The 12178-nt window shown below is 40.4% G+C and overlaps 1 protein-coding gene across 1 annotated transcript in view; it reads right to left on the reverse strand.

Annotated features, from left to right (window-relative positions):
• Positions 1-12178, reverse strand: part of TPO (thyroid peroxidase) — a 62251-nt gene that overhangs the window by 34525 nt on the left and 15548 nt on the right. The window contains exons 6-7 of the mRNA XM_044419157.1: positions 10143-10349; positions 32-547 (exon numbers count right to left, since the gene is read on the reverse strand). Coding sequence (XP_044275092.1) covers positions 32-547; positions 10143-10349 — 723 coding nt within the window. The remainder of the gene's footprint in view (positions 1-31; positions 548-10142; positions 10350-12178) is intronic.

The following is a 12178-nucleotide window of genomic DNA, read 5'->3' on the forward strand; positions in this document are numbered from 1 at the left end:
CTCAATAACATGCTAGGAAGTGACAGCCTACCTGATGCAGAGCGCCAACAATTTTGCGAGCCTCTTGATAGACAGATTCAGAACTCCAGTGTGGATTAAGCCTCTTCAGTGCTCTTGCCAGCCGATTATGCTCTCGCAACCACAGCGTATGTAAGGCTGCCAACGAAATGACTTCGCTTGACCTGGTGTCCCCTGCCGTAAAGCATTCAATCCTTTCTGCTTTATCAGCTTTGGGGTCCTGAGCACAAGGAGAAGGCACTTTGTCAACAAAAGGAAGGTATTCACGGCCATTGTCAAAATAGTGCATGTTTGTTCTCAGGAGGCCTTCTTTGCTTGTCAGATTCCTCAGTTTATGCTCTGCTGTAGTTGTGCTGCCATAAACAGTAGATGCATCAAGGAAGGAGGTAAGACTGTTAATCTGTTGCCTTGGAGTTAAGACTGATAGGTTTCCTAAGAGAACTCCCTGGTGACCAGTGGTGCATGCAGGAGAGGAACGGTAAAAAGGCATGCAGTCCATGCTAGTGGAGAATGTATCCTTGGCATTAACCTGTGGATGAAATTAACATCTTCAGGAGCAAAATACATATGCAGTGCTCCATAGATGGAGTGGATTTGCTAATTTTAATAGTACAATATGTACAAAACTGCCATGTACTGTTTGATGGAATTCCATAAATCTCCTCTGCTATTACATGTTTGAAGCATTTTGATGCTACCTTGTTAAAGCACAGGTGGCTGAATTCTTGAGGTTACCAAAATAACTTGGCACAGATCTGGATTCAAGCCAATATATACACACACTATATCATTTATTAAGGGTGCAGGTACTTGTGCACAAATCAAAGCGTTCCCCTTGTTACTTGGCACAGAGAACATGCACAGAATTCTAATGACACAATTTAGCTAGAACAAAGGTTCTTTGTTAAGTGTCACTGTTGAGGTCTTGCAAATTATCCCCTTCTCATCTAATGCAAATCATCCAGTAAGCTACAGATCCAGATCTATCTTTCGTCCATTCCAGCTGCACAGTGTACCCAGTTTGAGTGTACGTTTTTTGTTACAATGGATCTTCGTATGGCATGAAGCAAACAATATACAAGGATCCCAGGAATATAGAGCTGCATGAAAGATCTGAACAGAATTCTTTGACATGAATGGAAAATGTATCTGTTTTTACTGATGATGTATAGGTAGGTTACAGAACTGTTTTTGCTGGTCCCAGTGAGTTCCATTTTTAAATTCTTTTTCTTGATTTTGAGAATATGCCATGGAAAATATGCCAGGTTCCAGATAAGTATTAATTAATACTATGTTTGTTGCTACATACTGTCAAGCCATCTCCAACTTATGGCAATCCTATGCATGGATGCCCTCTAAAATGTCCTGCCCTTGACAGCCCTGCTCATGGGAAGAAAGGGCATAATTAACTCAAAGCTGTGACTTCCTTCCTTGATGGAACTGATCCATCTCATACTTGGCCTTCTTTTTCTTCTGCCTTTGACTTTCCCTGGCATGATTGTCTTCTCCATGGAGTCTCATCTTCTCATGATGTGCCCTAAGTATCACATCCCCAGTTTTGCCTGTTCTTGCTTTCAGGGAAAGTTCTGGTTTGATCTGATATAAAGCCCACTTGTTTGTCTTTCATTTGGTTCAGGGTATTGGGAAAGTTCCCATAGCTTTCATAGGATTCATTTGCTGTGAACTTTATTTTATGACTGTAGGAATTAAGACATTTGAAGGGAGGGGAGGGGTTACGATGTTATGTGAATCCCCCCCCCCAAATATCATGGAAATAGAAATTGTTAGGGTTCATGTAATCTACTGAAACATTACAATGTAGTAATTTCTGCAGGTATACAAAACATTTACTTAGGCAAGTATGTGTGACAGTTAAGGACATTTGCTGATGGAACAGAAAATCGTGGGTCGCCTACCAGAACTATCCCCAAAGAGAACTCCTTGCAGAATATCCAGACTTTAAAAAGTGGACATTGTTCTGCCTTTCAAAAATGTTTTTTTAAGGATCAGGTTCTTTTCAATAAAGATGCTAAAGTAATTATATGAAGAAAGCTTCTAGCAATCAGTCCTGGAAGCACCATAAATATATTATCATCAGTTCCCTTCTTTGTTCTGTTTAAAAACAAAAAGACATAAATTTACATTGATGCAGGTGGAAAAAAAAGTGGAAGAAACATCCTGAATAGGAGAATTGCCAGAGGCACAGAAAGCAAATTAGAGGTTTAAATGAGATGATGAAGGCTGAAGGATACTTGTAATGGAACTTTAAAATCTGTGTCTTAATGGCATTTTTTATACATTTATTCAGTAGACCATCGGCTCCCGCCCCTCAAAACAGCACTGAAAACTCATTACTGTAGGGAATGTTATCAAGTAGGCTATTATGTTAAATACTTGCTTATCTTCTAAGCTGATTAAAACTTCTTTGATTAATAAATGCTCCCACTTCTTCGCTCATTATTTCAGTGGGAACAGTTCCAAGGAGTGATCCTTTATTTTGACAATGAATATTTCACTGGTTAATTGTGGACTTTATTGCCTCTTTTGTGTAATCAAGTGTTTTCTTTGCTTCAGTTTCTCCTGAACTAGTGTTTGTTCCCTCTATTCATTTTTTTACTTTGGCAAGTCTTCTTTGCCCTTTCAGTTGACAAGGAGTAAGGGCAATCTTGAGGTCAAATTCTACCACCCTTTCCTCAAATGAAGCCTGAGCATATGCAACTCTGCTTGCTCGTCCCCAAGAACTGATATCACTTTCATTTTCCACAAAGGTTTGTCTCCTATCATTCCAGGACCAGAAGCAATAGGGCCATTTACAGCAGGTGGCTGGAGAACAGGGTTGGGAGGATGTGGTTGCCTGCATGAGCTGCTTATGATTCCCAAAGGTAGCCAGTTGGCCACCAGGTGAATTGAACACTGGACTAGATGGACCCTTTTTTGAACCAGCGCAGCTCTGCTTAAGTTCTTATTCCCAGCACTGACAACATTTAGGTTGCAAATTTATCTGAGCAGGAAGTGCCTAGGAATGATAATTCCTGTCATGGCTTCCATTTTAAGACTAAATGTACATGATATCACCATTTATATTTAATCTTCTGCTGTTTTTAGATAGCCATTTAAGCCATGGAACGGGGAGAAATCACTAGGCACAGAAGTATATAATGGGCCGGAAAGAAAGAAAGAAAGAAAGAAAGAAAGAAAGAAAGAAAGAAAGAAGAGAAGAGAAGAGAAGAGAAGAGAAGAGAAGAGAAGAGAAGAGAAGAGAAGAGAAGAGTATCTAGCACACCCTGAGTGGCATGAGAGTTTGCATGGTATGCATCTTCTGGCGAATTGCCTCTGCAGTTTGACTCCACATCATTCCATATTCCTGCAGAGGGTGTAGCAGTAATGAATGCCAAAGGACTGGTGGAGCTGCATAATGAAGTCTCTTTATTTTCTTTTTGATGTGATGAGAAGTGCTCTGCCAAGAGCTGAATGTGCAAATGAGGATTCCCCTATGCTGTCTTTTAAGTGGCATCAAACATGACCCATCTATTTCAGTTGCAATGCTTAACATTTTACTCCAGGGCTAAAGAAAACTCTTCACATGAAGCTATTTTCTTAGCACGCCCCCATGCCTAAGGGAAAGCTCAGCATGGCCACAGCAACTTGCCACACATAGTTGTTTATAGTATATTGTGAAAAAAGCACAATGGAATCTGCTTGCATGGAGTAAGCTGGGGACGCATGGCCATGGCATGGGGAAAAGGTATTAACTGGCTGAACCCAGTCAAAGAATCAATAATGAGTAATAATCTACAGCTTTCTAACTTTCCTACTTCTGTTCCCTTATCTGCCTGCTTTCACAAAGCGAGCAACTATCTCATGAATTATTGGAGTCACAGAGGGCAGGAAGAGGAATTTCACTCCTTCCTCCCCTGCTGAGATCCTAAGGAAAGTCAGTACTAAGGGTGGCGTATTATTTTTGTTTTGGTGTAAATGATGTGACTCCAAGTGGTCCCTGGCTTGATGTGGCCACCAGTGAATGTCCCACAAAAATCATGTTTACTAAGACCCAGTTTCCCCAAGAGGCAAGAGCCTACGTTGGCAAGAAAGGTTTGTCACACTTTACAACTGGGAATATAGTCATTTCTGTTCTGTCACACTGTGTATGAACAAGTCATTGTCTTATCCTTTGATGAGACTAATCTTAATGGAGCCTTGCAGAGGAAGATCAAAGACAAGAATTATGTGCTCTCCATGCAAAAGAAACCATTCAATGTATTGACATGTGCTTCCTGTAATTCTGCTTTCATTCCTTCTGAGCATAACCAGAAATGCTGAACAGTGGGTGGAATGAATGGGCAATGCCTGCAGGAAAAGTTCCATATTCAATGCTACGTTGCTGATCCTGTAGAAATCCACTGGACAATTCAACTCCTGGATTTGTTCCCTGCCCTGTAAGTTTCCTTAGTGCTTTTGCAATCTGCTTTATTCAGAATCTGGAAGTTTTGCTCATTTGCTTTTGCATGAGAATGAAATGTGTTATGGGATTTTGTGGAGTTCAGAATACAGAAAATAGAGGGTAGTAGCCAATGTGCCGCTGTGGTAGCAGGAATGAACACGGGTGCAACAGGATGCTAGCCTAAGCAGAAACTACTCAAAACGACTGCTTACAGCATGGGACAAGTCAGCAGAGACTGTGGGATGGAGCTCTGCTGATTTGCCCCATTCTGGCAGTGGCTATTTCTAAGGCTGGGCTTGCAAGTGCTAAGTTCCTATCGCGCTACCATCATTACCATTACCAGTAATGCAATGTTTAGAACTGGCAAATTCCCAGCCCCAGTGAGTGCCCTTAGTCACTCTTGAACATACATGTTCATTCACTTTATATCCTAGATTTTGTAGCCTTAAAGCAGCATTTTCTAGAATATGGTGGTTGCTCATTGATGTATGATTTCTGCAGTCCTAAAGCTATGCAAACAATTGTTTATGAAAATGACATTATAGGTGATAAATATGCAGCAAATTCAAAGAAACTTTTTGAAGAAAGCTGCCTACAATCTCAGAACTAAATGTTGCATTGATGGAACCAGAAATATTAATTCTATTCTGGATATAAAATTATATTAATAAATGTGGAAGCAGCCCACATATTGTGCTTCAAAGTATTGCTGACTTTTTCCCTCCCATCTAATCCCCACAGCTGCTTTTTAAGAAATAAAAAGAGGAGTTTCAATCACAGCAGCATATGTGGCATCAAGTTTGACCCATGGACATCTATGCAGACTCTTTATCACATTATTTTGTCTGGGGATGACAAAACCAGTCCTTAGAGAGATCTGATGTGCTGTCTTATAATCTCTAACCCTCATCAGTGTTCCCCTCCAAAAACACTACAGCACTGCTAGCACTTCATTTTCATTCATTAAGCACGTAAGAGCCCTGCTGGATCTGATAAAAACCCTTATCACCCATCCAGCGCCTGTGGATACTGAATACACATGAAGAGGATAAGTATCTGACTTTACTTCCAAGCAACATTGATTTGCCTGAGCATCTAAACACATTCCCCCATCCTGCATATTAAATGGTATGCATGGAGAGCTCTGGGCACACAACTGAGATTGCCTTGTCCATACAACTGGGTTTCTGCAGGGGGAACCCTTTGTGAGCACAACTGTACATGTGTGTTAGGGGACAATTTTACAGACATTCAGGAGAGTGTGTGTAACTTAGATGTGGAACTTGTTGTCTGTCTTTAGATCCTGAAAATATCTTCAGATATTAAGGGCACAGTCTTATGCAGGTTTAGACAGAAGGCTCCTACAACTCCCAGCATCCCTTTAGTAGGTCAAGCTGTGTGGGGCATATTGGCAGTTGTAGGAGTTTCTGCCTAAATATCCATTGGATCCTAAATCACTGAATGGGGTAAAGTGCAGCGATCTGGCTCACATAGTGGCCAACTTGCCAAGTGCGTCTGGAGAGACCAGAAGTTTGGCAAGAAAGCAACAGCTCTCTTATGATATGTGTCTCCAGTATATGATATCCAAAGGAATAGCAGTTATGAAATACTAACAGAAAATGTCCCATCTGAAAACAGAGTTGCACTGCATGTCAAATAGTTAAGGATGAATACTTCTATTTAAAATTAGAGATAGAATATTCATAGGATGTTTCATTCTTAATCATTGGAAAAAATATTTCCAGCTATTTAATTATATTTATCACCAGGGCTATTTTAAATAAAATATAATTACAATGCTGACTTTTAAAAATTAATTACTGCAGAGACCATCAAATAGCTACCAGCAATTACAATACATCTCTGAATTGTAATTAACACACTCAAGAGGTTTCTTCTGTTTTAAGAAAAGCTATCCATTGCTCAGAGGGATATTTTCTTACTCTCAATCCTCAAGAAACTGATGCAAGGGAATGAAGGTTGAAAAAACAAACTTTAAACATAACTTGTTCAAAGGGGTAGAGAATCCTTTTAGTGCTATAATTCTTTAAAAATGACTTGTCCTGATGTGTTGATTAGGCTGTTAAATGTCTTAGCATTTTAAATCAGAGCTATATATAGCTTCTGAAGTCTATACTTGTATTTACATTCTGAGTGTTTTTATTTGAGAATTTTTACTGCAGTGCATTTGATGGTGGTCACAGTGGTGTCATGTGACTCTGATTTCACAAGCTGGTATATAAAACCAGACACAGCTACTGAAATTCTTCCCAATACTGCTCCGAATGTGAAAAGTATTAATGAAAATTTCTTTAAGTTATCTAGCAAAAAGTGATTTTACCAAGTTAGACTGTATATACCTGTATCCCAGTATGGCCTTGTTCTGAATGGATACAGCTTTTGAAACATGGGGCTTCCAAACCCATGGACTTAAGAGAAGGATGAACAAGTGGGTCCTAGATCAAATTAAGCCAGAACTTTCCCCAGAAATAAACTTGACAAAATTGAAGTTGTTGTGTTTTGGGAACATCATGAGAAGATTCACTGGAGAAGATAATACTGTTAGGGAAAGCTGAAGACAGAAGAAGAGAAAGACTAGCTATGATGTAGATCAATTCCATAAAGGAATCCGCAGTTGTGAGTTTACAAGAGCTGAGCAAGGTTGTGAAGGACAGAACAGTTTGGAAGGCATTCACAGGGTCACGATAAGTCAGAGATGATTTGATGGCATGTAAAAACTACAGCTACAAAATGAAGCAATAAACATACATAGAAACATAGAAACAGAGTGAGTCAGAAGGGGTCTCCCGGGCCATCTAGTCTGACCTCTGGCACCAGCCAGCTCCACTCACGACATGCCCACCATGTGCACCACATATACACACATACATATACATTTCTAGAATGCACACAAACAAACTTTAGTAAATGAGTACATGCATCCAAACATGAGGTTGACCTGAAAAAATGGACAATCCCAGTGAGATCAAGACTGTCAATTCATGCATTCCTAGCATGCACTATTTCTCTTTCAACAGTCATATGTGGATTGCAGTCATGATAGAACTGCCACATGTAGCTCCTGCAAAACACAAAATTGGTGCAGGGAGCCTGTTCAGTTGTTGCCAAAATCTTAAGCAGGGGAGAACTACAATCCCTCCCCGCATTCAAAAAAATTATTGACACTTCCATTGGACATGTGGCACACAATGAGTTATCTCTTCTGGACACATGGCATTGTTATCTTTGCACAGGATGAGTGCAGGATACAAGCTGTGGGTGGTAACACCTGACATTTTCATTCTTTAGCCAATTCGTTGAGGATCAGAGTTTTTACATAATTCTAAAGGGAAAACGTTGATTTTTAAATAGATTTTTAATGAGGATATTTTGTTAGTTCAGTTTTCCATCCTAGAAAAACCAGGGCTGTCTTAACAGCATGATGGGCCCTTGGCAAAGCAGTGTACTGGGGCCCCTACGACAACTACAACTACTGCTAATTTTGGAAGTTTACCAATTTTCCAAGAGTTAACATACACAGATTAGTATGGGGCCCACGGGCAAGTGCCCATCAGGCCCATGCGTTAAGACGGCCCTGAGAAAAACATGCCCTTTGTTGCGGTATTGAGTTTTTTATATATTTTCCCTGGATCGTGACGTTATTATTTATAACATTTTATGTAACAGAAGTTCTTCAATCTTTATCTAATTCTTTTGAAATGGGATTTGAAATATTTGATCTTGCCATAGAACGAAGCAGAGCATTTACAATCCATCCATGCCTTGCAAGGCAGACCTTGCAGATGGAATTCCAGGGTGTACATGGAACTCGAACTGCAAGGCAACTTATTCATTTCAATGGAGGGATAATCTGCTACATTTCTTGAAATTAACAGAGCAATCAGGATGTGTGGAAGTTACAGGATGAGACAATCTTCCCTGATCTGGGGGGACTTTTGTGAATTCTCTACCCCCTCCTTCCCACAGCAGGCCCTCTGGCCATCTGAAAATTATAGGTGGAGAGTCCTGAGGTCCTGTTAGTGGTGGGGGGTTCCCAAAAATCAGGCAGGGTGATACAGAGCCCACAGTAATTCAACGAACAGCAAAGCAGAATTGTGGGAAATCACTACTTAATACATGAAAACAAAAACAGGAAAAGCTGCTCAATCACTGTTTATATTAACTAGCAACCAAAATGTTTATTTTTTAAGATATCTATATTAAGTAGCAGTTGGAATTGCGACTTAGTATAAAATAGCCCATGAATGCTGACATGGTCACCCTATATGTGAGCCATCTGCTTTTTGCAGCCCTCATCTAATGACTGTTCCACTATATGCTATTATTTAACTTCCGTACCACCCAACAGCTGAAGGTCTCTAATTAGATTACAGTATAAAGCTTCCTAAAGTTATGAAGTCTTGGGTCATCATGCTTCTACGCAGCTTGACAGCAGTAGGGATTTGAGACTATTATGGCTATTATGTAACTTCTCTTTGATTCTACTGGTAGTGTTTGCAGCTTTAATACAAGCCCTTTGGAAGTGAATGGAAGCTTGCAGCATCAGTGACTAATGGACTGCACCCAATTTTTAAAATATCATATGGTATCAATTGCATTAAGTTTCTTAATTTGGCTGTACTCCTAGCCCTAGAAGAGGACTTGTACCAAATTCCATGTCTGCTATGAGAAAACAACATGCAAGGTCCATGCAATTCACTTTCTTCTCTATTCTCTAGATGCTTTCCTAACAAATTATCCTTGCAAAATGGAACTGGTGAGTTGAGGGGGCAGGGCTGCTTACATGAAGGCACGATCTTATCCACATATAGACAGGGAGCAATGCAGAATTTGCAGACAGGCCTTTTCCTATCTAAATGTTTGTAGGATTTTCTATTCCCAACTCTATACCATTTCCCAGTTTGTTCCAGACAGTCCTCAAAAAAATAAATATTTTGTCAGTTTATCGTTGGGAAGTCAGCTCTTCAGACTGGACAACCCAGGTTAGACATCTTTCCATCAATTAGATGATTGATCCAAATCTAATTGTTATTCAACTGTATATAGGGCAGGGGTGGCAACAATCTAGTGGTGAAAGAACCAGCGTCATTTGAACTTGTCAGGGTTGTCTGTTTTTTGCCTCATTGCTTGGTTCGGCTCATTCTCCTTGCTGAACTCAAGTACCTTTTGTTTCTTTTTCAAACAGAAAAAGTGCCTTTTTCCAAATGGGAAAAAATGTACATTTTAAAGGTAAGTGCAGAAATGTGCACATTTTCATCACTGACCAAAGGCTGAAAGTGTGTCTTTTTGGTAAAGAGCAGATTTTCTCAAAAGGATGCATTTGCAAATGTAGCTGAATGCTCAAGAATGTGTAAAGTTCCCTGCCCACCCCCCAAAAAGGGGTTTTGTTTGGGGTTGTGAGCAGGGAATGTTCAGCTATTTGCCAAACTTAAAAAAAAATTCTTGTACCCTCCTAATCAGCAGTGCAAGATGATGGCTCTGTCCATGTTGGCAGCAGGAACACGAATTGGTAAACATGTTTCATAGTAAATGATTTGTGAGCAAGCCCCAAACATACCAAGTGCTCTTATTTTGGCACTTTCAGAAGTGCACAGATATTAACACTGACTTCTTCAATGTTCAGCCTTCCTTAAAGTAAGCTAAAAAGATGCTTACATCATACCTGTATTGGAAAACATGGATCTTGGTTTTCACATGTTAGTTGGCAGTTTACCTCTCCCTGAAAGGAAAGTCGGTTCCCACTCTGAGGGGTAAAGGCGAGGTCATGATCTATGTACTGACCCCACACAATGATGATTTCAGAATGTAGCTCGTCTTCAGTAACATCCTCATTGGACACCTCAATAATTTTTCTTGTAACTTCACGCACCTGAAAGACAAAGAGTCACTATGCTACATGACATTTACTTCTTGTACAATGACAAAATAGCAAAAGAAACAAAGAACTCATCTCTTTTTACCAACACTTGACACTACCATGTTTTAAGGTTTTTTTTTCCTGTTGCTTTTTTTTTTAAAGTTTGGACAGGCTGATATTTCTGGAATTAAGAGCTGAGATAACAGTACCTCAAAAGAAGTTTGGTATGTTTCAGTAGATAGGGGTTCAATATATTTCAGCAGATATGGTTTTTCTTTAGTTAGAAAAGCTGTAAGTTGAACTTTGCCAATTTTAGGTATAAACAGAATACTTTATTACAGCTGTCTCCAACTTGTTACCATCCAGATATTTCAGACTTCAGCTCCCATCAGCTCCAGCCAGCCTGGCTTATGGTCATGCTGAGGGCCAAAACATTTGTCATGCATCATGTTGGAGAAGGATACCCCACTATATAATAGCCACAATGATATACATGTCTGGCAAGTTTCAATAATTACAATGTAGGAAGTGGATATGGTTGCACATTAAAGTTAGTTCCCAAGTAAACGAGTACAGGATTGCATCCTAAACATACTTGAAAAAAGTCCTACATTTCCTGGCATGCTCCAGCCAGTGTTGTAGGACTTCTTTTTCTGCCTAAGCATATATAAGCGGGCACCCTGAAAGTCTTTCTTAACAGCTTTAGTAGGCTGCCTTAGGGCAGTGAGACAAGCATTACTTGGTTGGCAGATTTTTCTACTGAGCGACATTCACAAGCCATACCCTACTTTCTGCTAACATTCCTTAAGCCAACATGAAAGAAACGGTATCTGTTCGATCCTTGCTACTTGATATACCTCTTGCTTCAGGTGCACAATTAGTAACAAATTGTGGCAAGTTTTTAGAGAGATGGGAGTACCGGACCATTTTATTTGTCTCTTGAGAAACCTATATGCGGGTCAAGAAGCAACAGTGAGAACTGGACACGGAACCACTGATTGGTTCAAAATTGGGAAAGGAGTTCGGCAAGGCTGTATACTGTCGCCCTGCCTATTTAACTTATATGCAGAGCACATCATGAGAAAGGCGGGGCTAGACGAATCACCAATTGGAATTAAGATTGCTGGGAGAAATATCAACAACCTCAGATATGCAGATGATGCCACTCTCATGGCAGAAAGTGAACAGGAACTAAAGAGCCTCTTGATGCGGGTGAAGGAGGAGAGTGCCAAAGTTGGCTTGAAACTCAACATTAAGAAAACTAAGATTATGGCATCCGGTCCTCTCACTTCCTGGCAAATAGATGACAAAGAAATGGAGGTAGTGACAGATTTTATTATCCTGGGCTCCAAGATCACCACAGATGGGGACTGCAGCCAAGAAATTAAAAGATGCTTGCTCCTGGGGAGGAAAGCTATAGCAAATCTAGACAGCATACTAAAAAGCAGAGACATCACCCTGCCAACAAAAGTGCGTATAGTCAAGGCTATGGTTTTCCCAGTTGCCATGTATTGCTGTGAAAGTTGTACCATAAGGAAGGCTGAGCACCGAAGAATTGAGGCCTTTGAATTGTGGTGCTGGAGAAGACTCCTGCGAGTCCCTTGGACCGCAAGGCAATCAAACCGGTCAGTCCTAGGGGAGATCAACCCTGACTGCTCTTTAGAAGGCCAGATCCTGAAGATGAAACTCAAATACCTTGGCCACCTAATGAGAAGGAAGGACTCCCTGGAGAAGAGCCTAATGCTGGGAAGAACAGATGGCAAAAGAAGAAGGGGACGGCAGAGAATGAGGTGGCTGGATGGAGTCCACTTAAGCTCACACCAACTGCTTCAGTGACTCCA

This window comes from Varanus komodoensis, unplaced genomic scaffold (genome assembly GCF_004798865.1).
Source record: "Varanus komodoensis strain SLA01 unplaced genomic scaffold, ASM479886v1 scaffold10, whole genome shotgun sequence".
NCBI lineage: Eukaryota > Metazoa > Chordata > Lepidosauria > Squamata > Varanidae > Varanus > Varanus komodoensis.